This window comes from Aquarana catesbeiana, linkage group LG04, assembly GCF_042186555.1.
Source record: "Aquarana catesbeiana isolate 2022-GZ linkage group LG04, ASM4218655v1, whole genome shotgun sequence".
NCBI classification, from domain to species: domain Eukaryota; kingdom Metazoa; phylum Chordata; class Amphibia; order Anura; family Ranidae; genus Aquarana; species Aquarana catesbeiana.
In genome coordinates this window covers 341105554-341131119 of record NC_133327.1, presented here as the reverse complement: position 1 = coordinate 341131119, position 25566 = coordinate 341105554, and the positions used below count along the sequence as shown (strand labels likewise).

The window sequence follows — 25566 nt, the reverse complement described above, 5'->3', positions numbered from 1 at the left end:
ACACACACATCACACACACATCACACACATTTAACACTAATGCCGCGTAGACACGAGCAGACTTCTCGTCCGCCAGAACTCTGAGGGACTTTTCGACGGAGTTGCCACGGAGTTCCAACAAAACGGACTTGCCTACACACGATCACACCAAAGTCAGATCGTTTTGAATGTGATGATGTACGACCGGACTAGAATAAGGAAGTTCAAAGCCAATAGCTGCCCTTGCGTCCTTTTTTGTCCGTCGGACTAGCATATAGACAAACAGATTTTTCGATCGGACTCTAGGTCCGTCGGAATTTTCGTCAGAAAAGGTCAGATGAAGGTCCATTGAAGCCCACACACGATCGGAATGTCCGACGGAATCGTTCTGTCGGACCTTTTCTGCCGGACAGTCCGCTCGTGTGTACGCGGCATAAGACAAGAAGTGACGAAAAATCTTCAGTGGGGACACAGATAGCAATAAAAAGTTGAGAGCTGGAGTTCCAGCTTTTCCCTACTCCTATAAAGAAATTGCTGCCTTTTTTGCTGCCTTTTTAGTGCTGCCTTTTTTACTTGCTGTTTGTTTTAGTGATAGTGGTGTTACTAGGAGAGGTACAAAGAAAAATTTCCATAGTGAAGCTCCAGGTAGCAGTAAAACCCATGCAGAGGTTGTACTCCTTGCTTTATCCAAAATGGTGAAGAAAGATTCATTTTAAAATGAGAGATGTGCAAATTGATGTGCAAAATGATTTCTCAATAAAGAACATGCTTATCACTATAAAAAGCATATTGCACACACCCTGATCTATATTATTTACTTAACTTGCTTGCTTGTAATTTAATTACATTATAAAAATCGATTTACATAACATTTTATTTACTATTTTATTATCTAAAATGCCTTCATATTGTGTTAATTTGATAGGTTAGGATGCATTTCTGAATTGCAGCTTAGCTGTATTATTATCCTATGCATCCATGATTGCCAGTTTCACAGCTCTAAGCAAAGTATTCTTGGAAAGGACCAGATTTTATTTTTTGCTGAACCAGTTTGTCAGCACGCATTGAAGGGAAGGCTTGTGATTAATTTAATCTGACTGCATCAGCAGCAACAGAACACAGTGGTCACCAGCTATTTACAGTTGGTTTTGTGTTATTGTTCTTTTGTATAAAGCAAATTTTCAGGACTATGAATGCCTTTTTATTGATTTTTTTCCTTGTGGAAAAAAGCATTAAACTTGGTTTAGTGAGGTCCACACTGTACCTTAATTTTCTATGCACTTCCATCTTTCATTGAATCAAGCTCTTTTAAAAAACAATAGCTCTGTTTACTAAAGCAATTGCAATTTACATTTTTATTTCCTCCTATGGTTTCCTACCAACAATGCTTTGAGATCCCAGCCAACACTATTTCATGTTGGTATGCCAGAGTAGCTCTCTCCTGTCAAAATGTTTTATGACAGCTTGAATAAAGAACCATCAGAGGCCCGTTTGAGATGCACGAGGTTACTTGGAATCCAGGCCGCTTATCATGGAAAACGAGAGTGTGGCTCGTTCTCCATCTGCCTGCCTGAAATGACATTGTAGGAGGTTAACCTATTGTTTTCTATGCCCTCCCACTCTCTCTCCCTCATTCATCTATTTCAGACTCACTAACAGATATGAGCAAGGTGTTGATAGCAAAAAAATACAGACTAAGTGATTGAATTATGCAAATGAGAGCTGAAAGATAAATTAATTGCTGCCATTCCATTCAAACTGTTGCTCAATATTGTCAAAAATATGATTTATTTAAATGAGAAGTCAGTGATGCTAGTGTCTCAAGAAATCGTTAATTTATGCAGCAATGCTTTCTTTTTATGCTATTGTTTTCATCCTGGAATTGTAAGAATACAGTTTGATAGAGTAATCAAACTGGTGAAAAAACATGACAAATATATATAAATAAACAAAAACAATAAATGCAGCAGATTTCAGGAATTTTGTGAATGCATTAATATTCTTGGTCACATTCACAGTGAACCTTTCTATGCTTTCAATCCTTACCCCTGGTATTCCAAAAATTGCCCTGTCAAAAATCAGAATTGAAAGCAGAGTTTACTTTAATCACACTGTCTGCATGTATAACATGTGGTGTTGTGCATAAAGAGGATATTTTTCTATAGCAAACACAATTTGACCATAGATGTAAGATTTGTAGCTGTTTAAAGCTTACATTCCCTTAGATGTTGAAAGGCATGTTGAGATATGGGAAACATTTTAGGGATTGCTTTCTATTTCTCTATCAGCCTTCAGTTCAAAGAGTGGCTATACAGAAAATCAGCACCAGTGTCCCTCTATTACATATTAACCAACTTTGAATTTGTGGGAGCGTGTTGGGGTGTCCCTGTCAATGCACTAGGAATCAGAGACTGAAGTGAAATTTTAACTTTTCCTGAAAACACTGTATTGTCCCTCCAGCCACAATATTTTATTTAAACACAAATTTGCAAGTTTTAAAACAAAAAAAAAGTTCCATTATCAAATTAAGTCTGAAGTACTGAGTTTTAAATGATGGGCCACTAAGATTTGTGAATATTCTTTTGCTTTTAAAATGTAATAGCGATATGATTAGCAAGTTAATTGCATCAATTTCACATGTTCGGAGAACCCTTGCTACAGCGTATTAAGCATTACTTAGCTTGTTTTTTTTTTTTTTTAAATGTTCACATTACAGTTGCCCTGGCCTTACTTAATGATGCTGCCTGTATTTTTTATGGTACGTGCTATTCATTTCTTAAATTGATTCACATAATCAAAGGGCATATGCACATCTAGCTGGTGGTAACTACATTATCAAGTGATTGAGTTTCTACCTCACTTAGGAAATTGGAGTAGTGGAAACTAAGACATTAAAATGTATATTTTTGAATGATATCACAGCCCAGGCAGCATCGTAAAAGTAATTTTCACTGCAGCACTCAAATGTTACTGTAGCAGTTGGGTTACTCAACAAATTACACTGTGCTATATTAGTATGCTGAGATTTAACTTTCTTTCCTCCGGATCTTGTTTAATATGCATGTGTACACATACTGGTTATCATGCTGCGCTTGCACATTATCCTGATTCTTACATGTATTTGGCTTCATGAAAGAAATACCTTCTGCCTAGCAGCTCTCAGTAAAAATGACAGTCCTAGATAACTGCTCAGTGTGCAATCCTTCATCACTGTTCTGCTTTCTGACATCATTACAGTTAAATTTCCAGGCACCAAAACCTACATTGACCCTGAAACATACGAAGATCCAAATAGAGCTGTCCATCAATTTGCCAAGGAGTTAGATGCATCCTGTATAAAAATTGAGCGCGTGATTGGTGCAGGTAAGTCAGAGGTGTCTGTTTTCTTCAACATTTCCATTTAGCCAGGATGGAATATCAAACATGATATGACAGGCAAATAATTACAGCTCAAAAGTAAAACATTTTCTTTTTAACAGAATTTCTAAATGCAAAGTGGCTTAAAAAATACAGAAATATGCTGTGCTTGCGAAAAGTCCTATTGTTTTGATGTGTGTGGTATGGGTAGGTGTTAATATTTTTATATTTTACTCTTTTGCTGCATTTAATTACTGCAATAAATGACTGCTAGTAAAAGTTTCCTCTCTTCTTATCACAAACTGATATACACTGACCTGTTCATGAACGTATAAGCAAAAAAAAAAAAGGACTAAAGGTCACCTGAAGGTGCTACCCATTGTAGCCAGTGAGGTTTTGGTTTTTATTTTAAACTGTGTATTTCTTTGCTTTCTATAGACATAAGACTATATAAGTCTTATATTGTAAGTCATATTACCTTTAATTTACCCATGGATATTAGATAAAGTTCATTCAGTACTTGCAATTTCAACAGATTCAAGTGATAGTTATTTGGCAAGATCCCCATGGTGCACTTCAACAACAGGCACATTTTATTGGTCGACCGAAAAAATGTCTGGCATATACCCTGCTGTTTTCCATGTCAGTACAAAGATAAACATATCACCACGATTCAGATGATATGTGTATATCATATGAAGGAAATGTATTTTGGTGGTTTGATCATTTTTTTTAGGACCGGCTATGAGTATAGTTGGTCATTATAAAAGCAATCCTGTATGTAAACTATCAAAATAAACAAGCAAGCAATGTCCAATTCATTTTAGCAACTTATTTGTACATGCTGTACAGGGATGTCATTGGAGTTCACTCATGTGTTTGTTGGGACAAGTAATACACAGCTATGTGTAAGAGCTAAATTATTGTTCACATCATAACAGAGATACCTGGAGCTAGCAGCTTTATTCAAAAATGATAACACACTCAATACATATTATCAGTAGTGGCACATATCTTTATTATTTGTAATGACATTTTTGACAGACACATACTTCTGCCGCCACAGGCAACAAAGTAATGAATGTTAAATGCCAAATTGTTTCCCAGCACACACATTTAGGTATAATTATACAGGACTAAGGAAGTTATCCAATGAACAACTCTATTTAGATAAATCCTACAGGTGAAAACAGCTAATCCCGTTTCCTGACTTAATATATAATTGAACACAAGATTAAAAAATAAAAGCTCATTGTCATTAGGGTAAAGATATTAAATATCAGGTTCACTATCAACTGACAGGATGCAGTGCTTAGTTCTGGTGGGATAGGATCGCTAAATTATACAGTGTGTATGTCATTTTGTGAAATCTGTGATAAGAGAGTTTCGCAACAACAGCAGGCCTTAAGAGATTGTGTGACTGCATTGAAATGTCCTTTTGTTTATTGTCTGTCATTGCAAACCTGGGGCTTGGTACGAACAGCTTCAGTCTGATGGCTCCGTGAGGTAAACCTCAAATAACATACACAGCTTTCACAAACACAACCTTGCTGGTGCACCAAAAATCAAGTGCATTTTTATTTTATTCCTCAGTAAAAATTTATGAGTACTAAAGGTAAGGCAGTAAATCTTGTTTATTGGTGTTCTTTCATGGATGTTGCCTATGTTTGCATTAGAATAAGGTGGCGGTGCGTATTTACCATACTGAAATTTAACTTAATTATTCATACAATATCTTAGAGAAGAAAATATAATTTTATACATCACTTAGGTCTTTTGTGGGTTCTGTAAAACTGTATTACAATATCTTGGCTACAGCTGTTTAAATATAGCCTGCCACATAACTTATAGTACATATTACACCTGGTTTGTTTCATATATAGCATTTGCTAGAAAAATAGCTGATTTCACAAAGTTCCGATTTTTTTTATCAAAGAAATATGCAAATATCTAGATAATATTCACAGAAAAATTACTTTTTGATAACTAGGGATTGTGTGATTATTAAGCTGGTGTTCCTGAAGCTTAAGCTAGAAAGGCTGTACTGAAATGGATAGCTCAATACACACAAGCATTCAGAGAAGTATTAGCTTTGTGTCAAGCTGCACCTCCTTGAAACTAATGGAAATTTGAGTGTTTGGGGACTTTGATGCTGCAGAAACCTGATCACTTTTTTCCCTGACACAGATAGGGTCTCTACGTAGGGTATGTTTAAACACTGGATCAGTGTGGTAATTTCACATAGGTAATGAATGTGCTTTAGCATCCAGCCCTTAATGACTCTAACCCCTAGCCACCTTTCGCCTTCCAACATAATAAAGGATGTAATATTGCCTAATTTTCCAAATCATTGCTGAACAATTATGCATCACCCCAACTTTTCCCTTCTGACTTGGGATGATTGATATCTGCATGCACGTTTTTCTGTGCCTGGATAACAAATTTTTACATCATGCAGGGAGGCTTATGTGACCAAAGCAAAGTGATACAGATACATAGCGGATGATTTATTTTTAAGAATTGCACATCATTGGCAAAGTAAGCATTAATTTACTTTTTTCACTAAGCTAAGTGAATATTTCCCTTTTTTTATTAAAGCCCACCAGCCCCACCACCAAAATACATTAAAAACAATTCAGCCTACATATATTAATCCAGGCTTCTTCTAGTTTGTCATGTGGGGAGTGGGTACTTTGCGGTGGGTGGTCCTCTGCTGCAAAAAATAGTGCTTACGTTTTTACATTTGAGTGTCGTTCTTTACAGCACTCCATGAGCCCAGACTGCATGTTGACAAATCTGCAAGAAGTGTGTCTAGGAAGCCTGGGCCTGGGCTCATAGGAATTGGTTGAATGATGCTGGGTCTCATCCAACCCAAAAGTGAAACAGAAAATAGGGTGGAAGAGAACATGGAAAGCAGCACTGGATCACAGAGAGGGTGATTAGTGTTTTCAGACAATTTTTTACCACACAGGGGACACAATCATTTTTTTAGTGCAAGCTCATATACTCTAGAGACAATTGCATCAGAAGACCATTAATCTTAATCTGTATTTTTTTAATTAAGCGCACTAATTCTTTGTTTCTTTTCTTTGTAGGAGAATTTGGCGAAGTGTGCAGTGGCCGGCTGAAGCTTCCCGGAAAGAGAGATGTAGCTGTTGCTATAAAAACCCTTAAAGTTGGCTATACAGAAAAACAGAGAAGAGACTTTTTGTGTGAAGCAAGTATAATGGGCCAGTTTGACCATCCAAATGTTGTTCATTTGGAAGGAGTTGTAACACGCGGTAAGCAAATCTCCCACTTTGTGGCTTTGAGGTTTTGTTACGCTTGAGTGGAATGTTTTCAGTCTTGTTGTAAATATTTGTCATGTACAAATGGATATTATTGAAATTACTAAACAAAAGTAGGCTTTCTCTTCAATTTACTTTAACCATGTTTGCAATATATCCTTCACATAGAAAGAAAGTACATTTCATCGTGCTATCGCCAGTTTATGTCTACTCTGATTATTTATATGTTCAAATACCTTGCTCTGCCCTGTTTAAAACTGCCTATCTTGTTACCATTTCTGCTACTCTCTAAATGGAAACTTTCTAGTCCAGAAAGATGTTTCTTATCAAAACTCGTGTCGTTTTGGTTTGGTGAAGGTTGCACAAACATTTAACTTTTCATGTTTTTAGGAAAGCCGGTAATGATTGTAATTGAATACATGGAGAATGGAGCTCTAGATGCATTTTTAAGGGTGAGTGCTGTTCACATAATATTTTGAGAATGAATGTTTAGTGTTTCATAAATATGCATGGAATATATGTTTACATTTACCTTTGCTTCAGCCGTATTGATTGGTGCATAATAGGAAACCCATTCCTTTAAATTAAACATCAGAGTTTGAAGCAGCCTAGTGGTCTAAGGTCTTATTTCGATGGCTGGCAAGGGAAAATGGACAGTCCCTTGTTAAATCTTAGTAATGTTTTATTCTTCCTGATATAGCCATTGCTTGGAAGGTTATACTTAATAGAAGTTTTACTAATGTTAAGATAGTTAAATGTATATTGTTATATTTGTATACATTTCTGGTTACGTTTAGAATAAAACAACGGTGCTCCATAGATGATCAGTTGTGTGCTGTTTATCCCTTTTTTTTTTTTAATACAGTATGAAACTGTTATTTCAAACATATAGAAAATAGCTTTTGCATCTTGGTCTTCTTTTAGTACAGCACAGTTTTTACAACTGAAGTAATTTAAAGCATTACTCTACTTTTCTAACAAACTTTGAACAACCAAGGACATAAAATCATCAAGTTTATAAATACTGTTACTAACATTCTCACTCATTATGCCCTTAAGGGGGTTTGAAATGTTAATTTTGTCCAGTAGTATTCAAAATTGTTCTCTGTAAATAATACACAGCTGTCTATAATTATTTATGATTATCTGCATAATGACTGCGTAGACTCATTCATAACAAAAAGCAAAGTTTAAACAATTTAAATTAGCAGATTTAACTTATTTACAAAGTTGATTATTTTCTTGCCTTGTCATTTTAAAATTATAATTGCCAGAAAGGTAGAGTATGACTTTAAAGTGGAAAGGAGGTATTTGAGTTCTCTGGAATGCAATGGATTACAATACTGTAAGATACTACTCTCTAAGATAAAACGTGGAAGCAGATCTGGGTTGATTGTGCTTTGGGCTTTTTAAATGACTACTAAAAAATTACAACAAATGTATTAATTCATTCTCTTCTGCCCCACATGCCTTCCTTTTTTGGGAGGTAGCAGTTGTAAGTACAGGAACGAAATAACAGGGAACACGGTATTTTTTTTTATTTTGCACATTCAGAATAGCCTTATACAGAGGTCAGAGGTGTTCATTTCCTCACAGCTCTGTAGTCCATAAGTTAGGCCCCCATTTGAAAGCCCTGTTAGAAATTTTGCTCAAAAGAAATGTGCAGGCTGCCATTGCTGACCTCTGCTGATGAAAATGCTATTTGTCTGGCTGCCATGATGTCTCCCTGACTTCAGTGTTTTGAATCGGTTACCTAGAATAAGAATGCAGCTGAGGGCTTCCGACTTTTCTCTGACTGCATGCTTGATTCAGATTAGTGATTTACAGTATTAAAGCCAGTAGTAGATCATTGTAACAGCAAGGCAACCAGCATTTTCAGAAAAAGGTCAGCAGTGGCAGCCCCTATACTTCTGTGTTGGCAGGATTACTTTAAACTATTATCAGGAGTAGGTAGGGCCACATATCAAATTTGCACTGCAAAATAATTGTGCTGCTTGCTCATTCCTTTGTAAGTCTTTTGAAATGTTTCCTTACATCTTGATTGAAACATTGTGGGAAACCACAATTAAGGTTTGAGAAACTAGTTTTATAATCAGTCCATTAACACTAATACTTTTTAGGAGTCTGTTTTATATATTCACTCTTAATTGGTCATGTGTAGCCCTATCTGCTTTTTGTTGAGCCAGGGGCTTTATCACATCCATAACTGCCATATTTTACCTGCAGACATCTTCCTACACTTAATTGATAAAGCTCCTGTGAGGTTTAATGAATCATCATAGTTAGACATTTCTCTTAAAACATCCACAACTACAGCAGGAAGTGTTCCAATTATTTGTTAGTTTCAAACAAATGTCCAGTCAGTGAATTCAAACTGCAACTTGAAAACAACATAGTTTTCTGCATCTTAAGTGTTTATTCAGAAAGTATAACTGGGAAAATGTGTTCAGTCATGCTGACATGATAATTTTGTTATTGCTAGATTCTCACTTGCTTTGTTGTGACAAGTTTAATAAAACTTACAAACGAAAATTGGAGTAACAGAATACTAAAACACTGGATGCAAGTTCATTTAAAGAGTGCTTTACTTTCAATGTAAATGTATTGGCAATTTTACCAGTCTAACATTTACACCTAGAGATTTAGTGTTGTTTCATGGGTCAACCATGTAACTATTTAATAAAGGGTGTGATTTTTCTGCTTGAAAATTTTTTACAAAGTTCAGTTAGTCTGCCAATATTGGTCAGCGGTAGTCTTTGTGTATATGACTAGATTAATGGAAATAAGAAATGGAAGGAGATCAACTTTAAACTTTTTTCTAGCATACTTTTAAAATAACATACTTGTAAAGTTCATTAGATATTACACATTGTTATTTAACGTTTCACTGGAATTAGGTTTCTTGCTTTGATCTATGTAGGTGTTCTGAAATAAAGACATATAAAACAATGATCCATAGAGAGTGCATCACTTTAAAAATGTAGAGATGCTTTACAAGTTCCAAACAGAGAAAATGGCAAACATCTAATCAGTTTTTAACTATCATTGGGAGGTGCAAGGAGGGGAAATTTATCAGAAGTTCATAAAACCTATGAAGTTTGAAAACTAAAGAGTTGTGTACATTTAAGAACACCTGAAAGCTACACACCATGATCAAGGTACCTGTGAAATGTGGTTCATATTTTAATCTAGTAAAGTACAGCATTGGGCCCATCTATATGTAATGAATAATAAGGGCAGAGCTTAACTGGGGTTTACTTTATATGCTGATAAATCTAGTTAGGTGTTAACTTCCATGTTTCCAGGGCAGACTTCCCTATTTGAATAACAGAGAAAAAGGATCAAAGATTCTCTAAATTTTGTTTATAATAAGAGAGACAAGGATAGTAGCAGTCCCATTCTCCAAAACGTTACTGTCTGAATTATACAGGTGGTTAAATGGCAGTGTTCAAAAATAAAAAGAAAAACCGCGCTGCAGAGCAAAAAAGGTCAAAGGTAAAAGCTGCACACAAAATACACCAATATCTGTGTATACCATGAAAAATAAAAAATAAATAAAGTGCGCTAATTATATGAAAATACACACATAGATGTGAATACATGTGGGTGGTAGTAAAAACCACAATCTACTGAGAGCAAGTAAATGACTCCATGAGTGGTAGAAATATATAAGTGCAAAACATAAAAACTCAAATAAAAAGAAGAAACAAAAAATGTGTACATGTGAAGTACAATGATATTAATAGCGTGAAAATCTGAAAATCAAACAAACTCAGTCCATGGGTTCAAACATAAAAAGTTCATCAGTGAAAAAAAGCTTCCATCCACTATACAGCTCAGCAGCAACTAATCCCCATATGAGTGGATTGACAAAGGAGAGAGATGTGCAGGATGGTGCAAATCCACTGACGGTGACTCCAATAAGTGAGAAAGTGATAAAGGTGGACTCTTACCCTCCGTGTGGGACACCCTCCTTGGCAGGGTCTATCAGGCATGCAGATTTTTGCCCTCTGCAGGGACCGTGTAATGAGAAGATCTCCCCAGCAGCTGTCAGGAATGTTGTCTCCGATCCGGGCTGGTCCAAGTGAAACGCCTGGAGAGGGGGGAAGGAAAGCTCTCTTGCTCCCAGTGTGGCAAAGGAAAAAGCAAAAGAGCGGAGCTCCAATAGTGTAAAAAGTTTCGGAATTTATTCAATAAAAGTACAGACCGCAACGGAGAGGGCCCCTTTGAAGACGTCTACTAATGACGAAACATATAGGGCGTGGCTACGTTGTAAGCCGTCACGATTGCCCCATGTTATGCACGGGTTATTACGATTCTTATATGCCGGCTTGTTTTTAATTGTATTTTTACCTCACGGAGCGTGCACTCTCCGTTGCGGTCTGTACTTTTATTGAATAAATTCCGAAACTTTTTACACTATTGGAGCTCCGCTCTTTTGCTTTTTCCTTTGCCCCACACTGGGAGCAAGAGAGCTTTCCTTCCCCCCTCTCCAGGCGTTTCACTTGGACCAGCCCGGATCGGAGACAACATTCCTGACAGCTGCTGGGGAGATCTTCTCATTACACGGTCCCTGCAGAGGGCAAAAATCTGCATGCCTGATAGACCCTGCCAAGGAGGGGGTCCAACACGGAGGGTGAGAGTCCACCTTTATCACTTTCTCACTTATTGGAGTCACTGTCAGTGGATTTGCACCATCCTGCACATCTCTCTCCTTTGTCAATCCACTCATAGGGGGATTAGTTGCTGCTGAGCTGTATAGTGCATGGAAGCTTTTTTTCACTGATGAACTTTTTATGTTTGAACCCATGGACTGAGTTTGTTTGATTTTCAGATTTTCACGCTATTAATATCATTGTACTTCACATGTACACATTTTTTGTTTCTTCTTTTTATTTGAGTTTTTATGTTTTGCACTTATATATTTCTACCACTCATGGAGTCATTTACTTGCTCTCAGTAGGTTAAATGGCAGTAAACATCTAGAGGCAGCCAGGCATTAGGCATATTAATCTGAATTATGAACAGTTGCCTTTATTGGCTAACAGCCACACAGACAAAACTGCTTGTATCACACAATTTTTTCGTCTAGTTTGAATTCCCCTGATGGCACCAGACATATTTTAGAAGAAACAGTAGCTGTCCATATATACAGCTCAACTGAGCCTTTCCCTCAACATCTATCAGCCAGAAGTCTCTCTGAAGAGGTCTAAAAGTTTCCACAGACTTCACAATAGTTGGCCGATATTGCCAGTATTGGTAGGCTAAGGTGAAATTAATCTGGTGGTTGTAAGTATTTTACAATCCTAGTATCCCAGCGCCATATTTTCAGCACTGCACAAAATACCCTTACAACTCTTATGGGGGTTAATTTTTGGCAAAGTGAAATATTTACCAGAAAGTACACTTTTATATTCATTTCAGTGTAAGTTGTTATTGCATATACATATATATATATATATATATATATATATATATATATATATATATATATATATATATATATATATATATATATATATATATCAAACTAAGCTCTGATCATTTTCTGCTTCAGAAATCTTTGGAAATGTTTACTTCAGCTCCTAAAAGTAAACGTACTGGATCTACTCAGACAATGCCCTTTGTAAAAGTCCAAACACTAAACACCCCGGGACCAAATGCCCAGGTAAATACACATTCAGCCATTCAAAGCAGCACAGCCATCCATATTATTCATAAATCCCATTTGTTTTAAAATTGTTCCATGTGTAGGTGTTAAAGATTTTATTATAATCTAAATGTATTTATAAAGGATGATACAGGAATTACTGCTTAGGGCTTCCATTCTCCAAATTGTCAGTGTCCTGCATGCAGTTACTGTAAACATCAGGTAGCTATCGAGCATCAAAAAAAATTAAGTCTGAACGATTGTTTTCATTGCTCAACAGCCACACAGCCCTCTCTCCTTGTATTGCTTAAAGAAGTTCAACCATAGAGTCTAAATCATTATGGAATATCCTAGAGGACCAAAAGCATGGAACACATTGTCCCACTCTAATCAATGCCTAAATTGTATAATAAAATCACATGTTTATTGTATTTCTACTGGTTTTTAGATCCACTCCAAGCTGACATGTTCCAGGGGGAGGGGGTGGGGCTGGAGGGGACTACAGCATAAAACTGTAGTTATCTCCTCTGTGTGCTGTGAGCACATAGATTGTTCCAGATAACAGCAAGCTGCCACTCAACTCCAGCTTTTGTAAGATGCGGTGCACCCAGTTCTGAGTCACATGCAATACTTTCCTTTAATCCAGGATAAAATACAACATGATCTCCCACAAGGATCTCCCACACGTCCATACGTTTCTGCCCTATGCGGGCCCTAATTATAGCACTGTGTTTAAAGCTGCAAGTATATGGATTCTATCCACTTTGGGTTCTATCCACCAAGCCTCTGAAATGTTTATATTAGGAATATTCATTGTTTAGTTAATTTTGTCCAATTTTGTTTGATTTATTTTGATTTAATACTTCATATCCAAGTAGAAAATAGTTATAAATGATTTGGATATTTTATGTTTGTATCTCCCTACTGGTTTCTTTAGGTCTGCATGTGGGTGGTAATTGATTCATTCTGCACCAGGTAAGGCAGACGTAGATTGGTGGGAGATTTTTTAAATTGGATCTTACTACGACCTACCAGAGCTATGATTAATAACTTCAGCCCTGGACCATTTAGCTAGCCAAAGACGAGAGCACTTTTTGCGATTTGGCACTGCGTCCCTTTAACTGACAATTGCACGGTCATGCGACGTGGCTCCCAAACAAAATTGAGGTCCTTTTTTCCCCACAAATAGAGCTTTCTTTAGTTGGTATTTGATCGCCTCTGCAGTTTTTATTCTTTGCGCTATAAACAAAAAAAAGCAACAATTTTGAAAAAAACGCAATTTTTTTTTACATTTGCTATAATAAATATCCCCAAAAAATATATAAAAAAAACTATTTTTTTTTCCTCAGTTTAGGCCGATACGTATTCTTCTACATATTTTTGGTAAAAAAATCGCAATAAGTGTTTATTGATTGGTTTGCGCAAAAGTTATAGCGTCTACAAAATAGGGGGTAGTTTTATGGCATTCTTATTAATATTTTTTTTTTACTAGTAATGGTGGCGATCAGCGATTTTTATCGTGACTGTGACATTATGGCGGACAGATGGGACACTTTTGGCCCATTCACATTTATTTAGCGATCAGTGCGATTAAAAATGCATTGATTACTGTGTAAATGTGACTGGCAGTGAAGGGGTTAACCACTAGGGGGCGCTGAATGGGTTAAGTGTGTCTTAGGGATGTGTTCTAACTGTAGGGGGGATGGGCTATGTGTGTCATGACACTGATCACCACTCCTGATCTCAGGGAGCTGTGATCAGTGTCCTGTCACTAGGAAGAATGGGGAAATGCTTGTTTACATCAGCATTTCCCCATTCTTCCTCTCTGTGAGACGATCACGGGTATCCCCACGGACATCAAGTTCGCGGGACCCGCGATTACACTCGCGGAGCTTGCGGCGGGCGCACGCGCCCAAAATGCCGCGTCTTAAAGGGCAACGTACAGGTACGTTAATATGCCTGTACATGCCATTCTGCCGACGTATATCGGGGTGAGCCGGTCGGCAAGTGGTTAAGGCCCGCATAGGGCAGAAACGTGCAAGCGTGTGGGAGATCATGTTGTAATTTATCCTGGATTTAAATAAAGTATTGTATGTGACTCGAAAGTGGGTACTGGTTATACTTATTATTCTGAAAACATAGATTGTTCCTCCAACAAGTAAATGGTGCAGCTATGCTTTGCTGCCTCTGCCTGTGACAATCCTATGTATGTGTTCCCTATGGACACATACACAGAAATGTTGCACTGACAGGCTCCTATCCCTCTGATGTGGTGAATGATGATGCTCATGTCCAGCGCATGCTCTCTCCCTGAGTCAAGCGCTGTCAATCACTCCTGATTAAAAATTTGTCTCTTAATGAGCAGCATGGTTAAACTGCGGTTGGGGGGAGGGCAGTATGCTGTTGCCCATTCTAATGCAGCAACCACAACATGGATCAGAGCTCAATTTTGCAATGATTTGGAAACTATGGTGTAACTTCTTCTTTAAGTGTTTGTGTAGTTTACAGAAACCCGGCAGCACAAGCTGTATCCCAGAGGAATCACAACTATCTAAAAATACAGCCTAACTAATAGGGTTACGTAGACGAGTGATCCTGATGCTAACAACAACTCACTGGCAACAGAATTGCTAACAGACCACCTACCTTTTTCTGTAAATTCACTCTCTCAGTAGCTGGGCCAGTGAGATGTTGTTCTCTAGCTGTTGTTCACCAGCAAGTAATATTTTCTAGTTTTTTGGTCAGGAGAGGAGCAGTTTTATTCTGGGAAATAATTCCTTTATCTGAGTGATTTTAATGCTGGTGATACCAGTGGCCAAATTCCTCATCTGATATGGCTCAGGATCCATCAATCATGACTCTTTAGAGATCTAAAGCTCCCCAGAGACTTCCCAAGGTTAAAATCATGTGGCTTCTATGGGTATCTTAAAATCCTAGTGTATTTATTATTATTCTTCGCTTCACCTGACAATTAAATTGTATGTAAACCCTAAAGCCTTATACACACGATCGGACATTCCGATGGGAAATGCTCGATGACAGGCTGTTGGCAGAAAATCCGACCGTTTGTATGTTCCATCGGACAGTTGTTGTCAGACTTTCCACGAACAAATGTTGGCTAGCAGGTTTTCAAAATTTCCGCAGACCAATGTGTGTTGCTGGTGATACTGATGGTGTTATAGCAAACAAATTTTCAAAGGCTTTTTTTTTTCTAGTGATATCAAAAATAATATTATTATGCTTTTTTTTTTTTTGGGCAAGTTACCACAACACCATTATCCGTAGTTTTTAAGATCAAAGATACAACTATGTTGGTGTCCCTTGTCAATTTTACACTGTATTTTTTAAAATGTAACTGCCTACTCCCAAACTGTCATTTGAAGTAAAACACATAGACAAGTATTATTCTCTACAATTTTTTTATTGTGCATTAAAAAAAGAAAACAAAAATTAGACATGGTATCTGCCAATAGAGCTTAAGCAAAAAGTAGATTCTATGCATCCAAAAATATAGAAAATATACCAAATCAAATCATTTTTCAACCAAGAAAATAATGTCAAAGCAATAACTCCAAGGCCAATAATAAATAACACGTTATCTCCTCCGATTCCGCAACATGGCTGGTTGACGAACGGCCCTTCAGAAATGAACTGAAAAGCAAAAACTGAAAAGCGCAAAATGAAAAGTGTGAAATGAAAAGTGCGAGATAAAAAGCGCAAATCAACACTTACCAAACTTCTATTAACACGAAATTAGCAGAAGGAGCCCAAAGGGTGGCGCTAAGGAGCTGAAAAACAACGTAGTACGTCACTACATCCATATTTGTTGGCCAACAATTGTGTGACCGTGTGTATGCAAGACAAGTTTGGGCCAACGCCCTTGGGACAAAAGTCCACAGTTTTGTTGGCCAACAATCTGATCGTGTGTACGAGGCTTAAGAATGAACTTCTCTAATTGTATCCCTTTTGATCTGCTAGATGTTCAATTGAAAAAGCTGTGATTTACAGGGGTTGATTTACTAAAGGCAAGTAGACTGTGCACTTTACAGAGCTTAGTAAGTGAGGTAAAGCTTCACTTTGCAAAGAATACCATATCACGTGCAAGGAAAATTGAACTAGCATTTTTGCTTGCACATGATTAAATGATGGACGGCAGCAGAGCTTCTGCTCATTTACTAATCTCTTGAGCAACTGCTTTTGCAGTGCGCAGTCTATTTGCCTTTAGTTAATCAACCCCACAGTATCTGTTCAATCAGTTCAAAAAAATTGTTGATTCTGCCAGAAGCCTAGTAAGCTCTTATCTTCCTGTAAGAAGTTGACAATGCTTCACTGAAATCTTAAACATTATAAGCCCTGCCTGAGGTCTCTTTGTGAACTACAGAATACCTCCCTTCTATAGAGGTGAGTAGGGGGGAGGTGTTCTATAGTCCGAACACTTCCTGACCATCACTGCACCTCCATAGATACAGTACAGTGAGCCTCAACCTAGGACAGTAAATGTGTTAATAACAGGATCACCAGGCAAAGCTAAAAGGAAAATACTATTACTAATGCTAAATACTAAAACTAATACTAATGCAGCTACCTCATCTAAGGACTTGTAAGCTGAAATACAAAACTGTTTTGTTCTTGGGTTTAGATACACTTTTCATTTATTTTCACACTGCACAGAATAGTTTTACAGCTGCTATGTGGAGGAAAGTGCACATTTATAATAATTTCAGTATTGTACCAATAATTTTTCATTACCTTTATATCAAACTAAGCTCTGATCATTTTCCACTTCAGAAATCTTTGGAAATGTTTACTTCACCTCCCAAAAGTAAACGTACAGGATCTACTCAGACAATGCCCTTTGTAAAAGTCCAAACACTTAACACCCCGGGATCAAATGCCCAGGTAATTACACATTCAGCCATTCAAAGCAGCTCAGCCATCCATAATATTCATAATTACCATTCATTTTAAAACAATTACAAACTGGTCAAACATCCATCTGCGGTTCAACATCAGTGGGTAACACTTGTTTTCTGATACTGATACTGCAATGGGATATGTAGATTCAAAGCTTGACTGAGATATTTTCTTTTTTTACAGAAACATGATGGACAGTTCACTGTCATCCAGTTGGTGGGGATGCTGAGAGGGATAGCAGCTGGGATGAGATATTTGGCTGACATGGGATATGTACATCGCGATCTTGCTGCACGAAACATTCTGGTCAACAGTAACCTTGTCTGCAAAGTGTCTGACTTTGGATTATCTCGAGTCATAGAAGATGATGCAGATGCAGTATACACAACAACAGTAATTTTACATTTAATTTTCATTTCATGTTTGCTATTAAAGTGGAACCCCAGGCAAACAGCTTAATACTCTGTTAAAATGTATATGTTTAATGTATTACCTGGTGAAAGATTTCTAATTTTGGACAACCATTGTGTGATACATACCAATCAAGACAATCACTTTACTGCTTTCTTAATTACATTTAGGGCTGGTTCACATTTTTGCCGTGTGGTCAAAATTAATGGCATTCCAACACACTAAAGCAATGCACCTGCAAAGCAGAAAGCTGCAGCACACTACTATGCCATGTTGTGCATTCTTGAAATAAGGTCAGGTGCAATTTTGCTTGTGACAGCCCGTTTAAAATCAAAAAGATGCCTTAACATAATGCAGCCTAATATACAACATAACGTTCTTCAACATAAGTGCATTATTGCACTGGAACAGGGTGAACCTGGCCTTATTGTTTACTGAGTCAGCCATTACAAGGCTGACTCACCAGAATTAGAAAGCTTTTGGTCATTAAAACAGTGAATACTTATGTATTTACTCACTTAAAATTGTGTCACTTAAATTTCACTTTAGTTGCTTCACAAATTAGTTTGTTTCTGGGATAAAAGTGATTTCCCCAAGGAAAGGAAGAAGAAGCAGTGCTGCTGCACTTGGGCACAGCCCTGGATCGAGTTGCTATTTCCTATTTTTCTTTCACAGCTGTGAACATTTGTAAAATACCTTCCAAATCACAGGTTTTCTGAAAGCACAGTACCTGTAGAAATAAAAGATGGTGCTGTTGATTTTTTAAAGGTGCACATAAAATGTTTTAAAAAAATATTTAGCGCAATATAACTTCCAAGGTCCCTACTAAATCTAAAAAATAAAACTGTATTTATTTAATAAATAACAAATATTTGTAAATTTAAACTGTGCCTATTTACAAAATAGTGAGGCTCAAAGATATGCCTAAGGCTTAAGGCTTGGTGTTACATCGACTGTATGTGTTATGGTAATGCACAATATGTGCGCTTTAGTGCCATCCATTTTTAAAGGCATGCGCAATGCATACTGCTATCTCACTTCAAATCATGTGCATTTCAGTACATTACCACTGGTGTGCTGTGTTAAAAAAATCATGTGTGACTTTTGCATGCATTATGGTTTTGTGGCACTCCATTCAAACAAATGGCCAGCATCATTTGTCCATCAGGGCAAAGTGACAGTGTATATGAAAGGACTTCCTGGCATAATGGCATAATAAAACTCAGTTTCCCTGCTGTTTTTGCCTCCACTGCAGCAGTAACCAGAATATGCAGGAGCAGTGATATTATTTGACTCAAGCCTAGCAATTGGCCTCTAGGCTTGAGTCAAATAGTTCCCCCCATACCCAGAAGCACTGGTTATGTTGCACTGGCTAAGACAGAGGCAGAAGTGGTGGATCGCTTGAGAGGTGATTACTCATGAGTCTGAGGGGGAAGGCATTTCAGAAACAATGTCACTTGAATGGGCAAAATCACAGCGTCTCTTTAGTGTATTTATGGTAACATACTACAAAATGCTGGACATACAGTATGTCAAGGTGGCCTTACTGCTTCCTGCATATTATTCAAATGAAGCCCATAAGGGCCCATCCACACCTGTTTGCTGTGTGTTATGATCTTTGAGGAAATATCAGGAGACTAAACAGACCTTTAAAATTTCTCCTTGGAGCTAAAGAAAGAGATCGAGCACATGTATATGTTCCTCTGTAGCACAGCTTTTATTTAGGAAATGCTTAGCATTAAGCAGTGAGCATTCACATGTTCAATTAGAACATGAAGGAGATTGCTGAATATAAGATCCATGTTTACCAGTTTCCACACCAGACATTCTAAAAAGAATGTCTGTGAAGAGACCATCAAGTAGGATTCTGGTGTGATCTCCTGTAGCAGTGGAAATTAGAGGGAACAGCAGGAGGTAGACAGTGGGCAGTGTTGGTGAGGGTTGGGTGCCCCCATTTTTTATGAATGGCTATGGTCAGTAACCTGACAGCTGACAATCACAGCCATTCAATAATTAGCAGAGTCTTGGGAAACACTCTGCTTATAATGTAAGGGAACACAGCAGCAACAAGGGTTACCATCAAAACATGTTGATTTTGGTTCTGCTACACTGTAAGACTAATTTCAAACTTGCAATTCGGGTAGGATTGCTATGAAAAGCAGAGGTAACACTCACATGCTTTTCATGTGTAATTCCCTTCAGCAGTAATACATTGCTCCCAAACTACCAAAAAATGCTTCAGAACTTAAGTTACCAGCGAGAGAGCAACATCATGCTCATCCTGCTGACGGGAGAGAAATTAGACTAATTCGTATGACATCATCCATAAAAGCCCTCTTTTTCCTTTTTTTCCTATTTTTACCTTTTTAAAAATATTTATTTTTACTGTCACATGAGGAATGATTAGTCCCTATGTGACAAAATTTGTGGGACCTCATCAGAGAGGCTTTTGGCTCTCTGTAGGTCCATAAAGTGATCATATGATCCTTAGGTAATCTTTTCACTTTCAATGGGGGACATCTTTGCTTTGTGGAAACATCAGAGATCTAAATAGATCCCTGATGTGTTCTCTTTTTGCTTCTTGTGGAGGTTGGAAAAAAATAGTCCTCTGCTTTCATTCACCCGGTTTGGTAATGGGAAACTGAGCATGAACTGGGCATTGTAGTGACCCACAGCTTCTGTGCACATGAACCAGGATCCAGGACCAGGTGTTGTATCTTTTCATGTGCCATCAGGAGAACGTTGCCTCCTGGGATGTGTGACATCGCAATCCTGGGAAGCAGCAGGGGGCCTTTGTCATTTTCACCTAAGCTAGAATAGATTAAGTGCTGCCTTGTAGCTCAGAAAAATACTGTACTGTACAAAAATGAAGCTGTAAGCGGTAGGGGGAGAAACCAAAGTACCAAATGTTGTTATAATGGGTGAAGTTCCACTTTTAGGGCCAGGCTCCTGTGCATCTTTACACTGTAAGTTCATATTTTTATTTTACTGCAAATGCCAAAACATGTTTGTATTCAGTTTACATGCACACATTGCCTTAAGAAAAACATGTGCAAAGACAGTGCTGAAGTTACCACTGTTGACCTCTTCTGCAAATGTTGTCTGACTTTCATGTTGATAATCTCTGAGGCACAGACCTAGCACAATTATACATATTAGGAGTTCTGACTTACTAATCTACATACTTGTTCTGATTAGAGACTCAGAAACGACTGAAACTGGAGACAGCCAGACAACAAGTATTTCTCAAAAGAGATCACCAATGACAGCCCTCATATTTATTTCAGTCGAAGTGTCTGCTCTGTAGGTTAAAGCTGAATTCCAGGCATGGATATTTTTGCATAGTTACATTGGTACAGTTTGGACCAATATAAGTGTGTATGTTTCATACATTGCCCATTCCTGGAGAAGCTGGAAATCACTGTAGTAGGCACTGCTACTACAGTGGTCAACACTAGCTTCTGGGTCCCATGCTATTGAGAAAATGCAAAGTGTTCTCTAAATGGCACTAGTGACTTCAAAGCAGCAGGGCAACCACTCAGCATGAGAGTCAAGCTAGTGGTTATCACTGTAGTTCTGGTGCTTACTACAGCAATTTAAATTTACAGTGGCTGCCGTGTGAAGCTGCACATGAACACCCAGAGGCCTAAGAGCATATTTTTTTTTAACCTCTACTTGATAATGTCACATTTGCTAGATTTTTGCTAGTTACAAACAGATATTAGATATCTGTAAAACAATGGAGTCTACATATACAGCCCATAGTCATTTTTTTATTCACCCAGCAGGTTGAAAGAAAAAATAAATATTAGATTCTCCCATTCACACAATCAAGGTGATGTGTCTTCGTATTCTGACAGCGGGGAGACTTTCCCGTCATCCAAATACATTGATCTGCACTGACGGCTATACCCGGCGGCACTGATCAAACAGGAAAATCTGACAGGGCAGCTGTACAGAAGCCAATCAGTAGATCGACTTCTGTACAACCTCCTTGCCCATATATGGATCAAAATTTGGCCGGTCCCTACTGAACCAGCCAAATTTTGATTTGTGTATGGCCAGCTAGAAACTGTACAACTTCCATTTTTATAGTCTTCTCACCATTTATTGTGTAGCAGTGTAGCAGAACTGCCAGTGCACTAATCTAACAGACCTGGTCAGACACACCTCATCTCCTTTTCTGCAAGTCTTTTTGAGGACACCTATAATGAGGAGTGTGACTGTTACTAATCTATGCCATCATAGAACACTGCTTTGTGAGTACAGGTGGTAGAGAAACAAAACGTATATCGTAATTATTTATGCAAGTGTGATTTTTTTTTTTTAAGCATGTGTAGTTCATTGTTTTATCATGGGCATATTAAAACTTGCAGGGAAATTATGCCAATAAGTTTCAGCTAAAAGTGATACTATAATATTTAATTGTTATTCATAATTGAGATAATCGTTACTTCCCAAAAAAGTGTAAGTATTCCAGCTGAATGGGTGCTATAAGTGGGTGTAGGTGGCATGTGTGAAGCATCTTGGTTTGCATATTGCCAGTTTAGGCTTTACAGTCAGTAGCCTCTATGTTCTTTATACTAAATATATATTATGCAAGACAAATATAAATTGAATAGTACTCCTGTTGAACTGGATTTTTTTAAATTGAGTTGGTATTTGTTTAACCAATACATGTAATTTCCTTGTTTTAAATAGGGAGGAAAAATTCCAGTCAGATGGACAGCTCCAGAGGCAATTCAGTACCGCAAGTTTACATCAGCCAGCGATGTGTGGAGTTATGGAATTGTAATGTGGGAAGTCATGTCGTATGGAGAAAGGCCTTATTGGGACATGTCAAATCAGGATGTAAGTTTTTCTTTACATTACTGCACTAATTATAAGTATTGTATTTTTATATTTATTTTATAACATGTCATTAAACTGTCAGATTTTTTTCCCTAAACAATATAATACTATAGTGTTTACATAAGAATTAAGCCATTTTAATTCTGTCAAATAAAGGCTTCTTACATATGATTGTTTTTGAGCCAAGGATCACAAAGCTTGAAGAAGAGTTAAAAAAAAATTAAAGTGATGAGACATTTTTTGCAGAGTGCAAAAGTTGTTAACATCTGACAGGGCTCAGTGTCAAAGATTTCATGGACTGTCAAAATATGTGCAAACAAATCCTTGGGGTGAGAAAAAAAAAGAGATATTTACATTCCCCTGGATATTCAGTAAAGTTTTATATCTTTGACACCTTCGTCAAGCCATACCAGCAAACATAAACATCTCTGACAAGAATATAAAGTGATTGTAAAGCTACAGCTGCTTAACATTCAAACAAGTGAATGGGAAGCTGTGTTTATCATTTATTGTTTAGCTTACAGAGTTAGTAGACGTTTATCTGTATTTATCCTGGAGCTGGACATAAGCTGTGAAGTGATTCAATTGAAGCAGTCAATTCATAAGTCAGTTGATGCAGCTTTTAAAAGTTTAATTTTAAGCATGTCTTATCTTGAGCGGTTTTACAGTTGACAAGGTTGACTTCCAGGTTTTTTTTGTCTTTCAGTTTGCATGCTTTGACAAATGTCTCTAATATTGAATCCATGTTTTCTGGCAGAGTTAACGGGCATCTAATGTTGCTTTTTGAACATTGAAATCCTCATAGACTGTATTTATTAACCGCAGCATGCTGCCACATTAGACAAGCAATCATTGGGCAAGCCATTATTGAAGAGTGTGTGAGCCATTTCTACAGCTTTCCACATCAAATAATATGCTGCTAGAAATCCCAGATGATTCTTTTAACATCACCTCTTCTGCTGCTACCGTTAATCCTAGTGCCATTCCATCTTACTTTATCGCAAGGAAAAAAGGTCACATATCCTGGCCTGTCAAAGCTTCATTTTTCATATAGCACTTTCTAGGGTATAGTTTGTAGCACAGAATGGAATTGTTGTATGTGCGCAATCAATGATTCTTTCATTTGTAAATAGTTAGCAATGGATAAAAATAGTTTTTATTTTTTTTTAAGTTCTAGCCTTATTGAGATTGTTCTTTCTTTTTTTATATTTTCTGAGCTGTGGTTTCCAAATAGTATTATTAGCTTCCTACTTTAAGCAAGAACTAAGAAATAATGCTTTTTTTTCTTGGGGGGCATCAGCATGTTGAGACATTAACTGCTTCCGGACCAGCCGCCGCAGTTATCCTGCAGCAGGTTGGCTCCCCTGAGCGAGCCATCGTAGCTGTACATCAGCTCTGTAAGACGCTTTAGCTTTAGCAGACGCAGTGTGTCCCCGTAACCGATGAGCGTGCCTGTCGGGCTTGATGACCGCCAGGCACCTGTGATCGCTCGTAAACACACAAATCCCGGTTCTCTCAGGGGAGTAGAGACAAATCATGTGCTCATACTAAGTAGGAACACCGATCGGTCTCCTCCCCATGTCAGTCCCTTCCCCCCCACAGTTAGAACACACCCAGGGAACACAGTTAACCCCTTGATTGCCCCCTAGTGTTAACCCCTTCCATGCCAATGACATTTATACAGTAATCAATGGCTATTTATAGCTCTGATCACTGTATAAATGTCACTGGTCCCAAAAAAGTGTCCAATCTGTCCGCCGCAATGTTGCAGTCACGATAAAAATGGCTAATCACCGCCATTACTAGTAAAAATAAAATAATAAAAATGCCATAAATCTATCCCCTACTTTGTAGACGCTATAACTTTTGCACAAACCAATCAATATACGCTTATTGCAATTTTTTACCATTAATATGTGAAGAATCGATCCAAAACAGATTTGTGGATATTTAGTATAGCAAAAAGTACAAAATATTGTGGTTTTTCTTTTCAAAATTGTTTTTTCAACAATTGTTTTTTGTTTATAGCGCAAAAAATAAAAACCGCAGAGATGATCAAATACCAGCAAAAAAAAGCTCTATTTGTGGGGAAAAAAAGGACATACATTTTGTTTGGGTACAATGGCGCATGACCACGCAATTGTCAGTGCCGTATCGCAAAAAATGTCCTGGTCATTAAGGGGGTAAATCCTTCTGGGGCTGAAGTGGTTAAATGCTAAGTTCACCTTTTTTTATTTTTTCAAAATTCCAGCTCCCCTGTGTACCAATATAAAATTAATGTACTTATTTTGCAAAAATAAAAAAACTTTTTGTTAATTCTACACAGGCTTACCTCACTCTCTTCATAGCTGTTTAATTACTTCTGCCTTACTTCCTGGACAGACTTTAAGTCGTTAGCACACACCCTGCATCATCTACCCTCAGGGTGTGTGCTAATGAGATCAGCTGGTCAACTCCTTCCTGTGTCATGACCTACAGTCTGTCCAGGAAGTAAGGCAGAAGTAATCGAGCCGTGTGTTTAAACAGCTATGAAGAGAGTGAGGTAAGCCTGTGTAGAATTAATGGAAAGCTGTTTTATTTTTTGCTTTTTTTTTTTTTTGCATTGTATTCTGATGTGACAATCTCCACATTATATATCAAGAAGAAATATATGAATGGTGTAACTTTAAATTTCCTCAAAAATTATCCTCATACAAAAGTGACCAATAAGCATGGATGGGATCCAACTATCCTCATGTGGGGGTGGGAAATAGAGGTGATCTTGAACAAGTCTCTCAGGTTATAACAGTTCATTAAAATGTGAAGGTGATCTCAAACACGTGTATGTGGATCTCATCCTGCTAGGTACATGTTCAAAATCATGGAAGTTCTTCTTGCATTCAAATATACGAGATGTGCATAAAATGCCCTTACCGGAGCTGGTGGACTCACTGGCCATTGGCGGTGAGTCATGCAGGCTTTTACCGTATAAACGGTGAGATTAGAAGTGTCTCCTATCCTGGGGATGGCTGAGATGTATCGCACCACTTTGAATCCTCCTGGATGGAACCTCATCCTCTTGGAAGGGGAAAGGGATTCCGTAGTCACCTGGAGTCCTCCACCGGATATCACTCACTT

General features: G+C 37.7%; 1 protein-coding gene across 9 annotated transcripts in view; it reads left to right on the top strand.

Moving 5' to 3' along the window:
• Positions 1-25566, top strand: part of EPHA7 (EPH receptor A7) — a 290760-nt gene that overhangs the window by 244076 nt on the left and 21118 nt on the right. For 2 of the 9 annotated variants that reach the window (XM_073626951.1, XM_073626949.1), the window contains exons 10-16: positions 3229-3342; positions 6432-6617; positions 7014-7075; positions 12181-12291; positions 17062-17172; positions 17371-17580; positions 22300-22449. In XM_073626951.1, the coding sequence (XP_073483052.1) occupies positions 3229-3342; positions 6432-6617; positions 7014-7075; positions 12181-12291; positions 17062-17172; positions 17371-17580; positions 22300-22449 (944 nt within the window). Of the gene's footprint in view, positions 1-3216; positions 3343-6431; positions 6618-7013; positions 7076-12180; positions 12292-17061; positions 17173-17370; positions 17581-22299; positions 22450-25566 lie in introns of all 9 variants that reach the window. The other 7 variants (XM_073626950.1, XM_073626947.1, XM_073626956.1 and 4 more) reach the window with 4 other exon arrangements.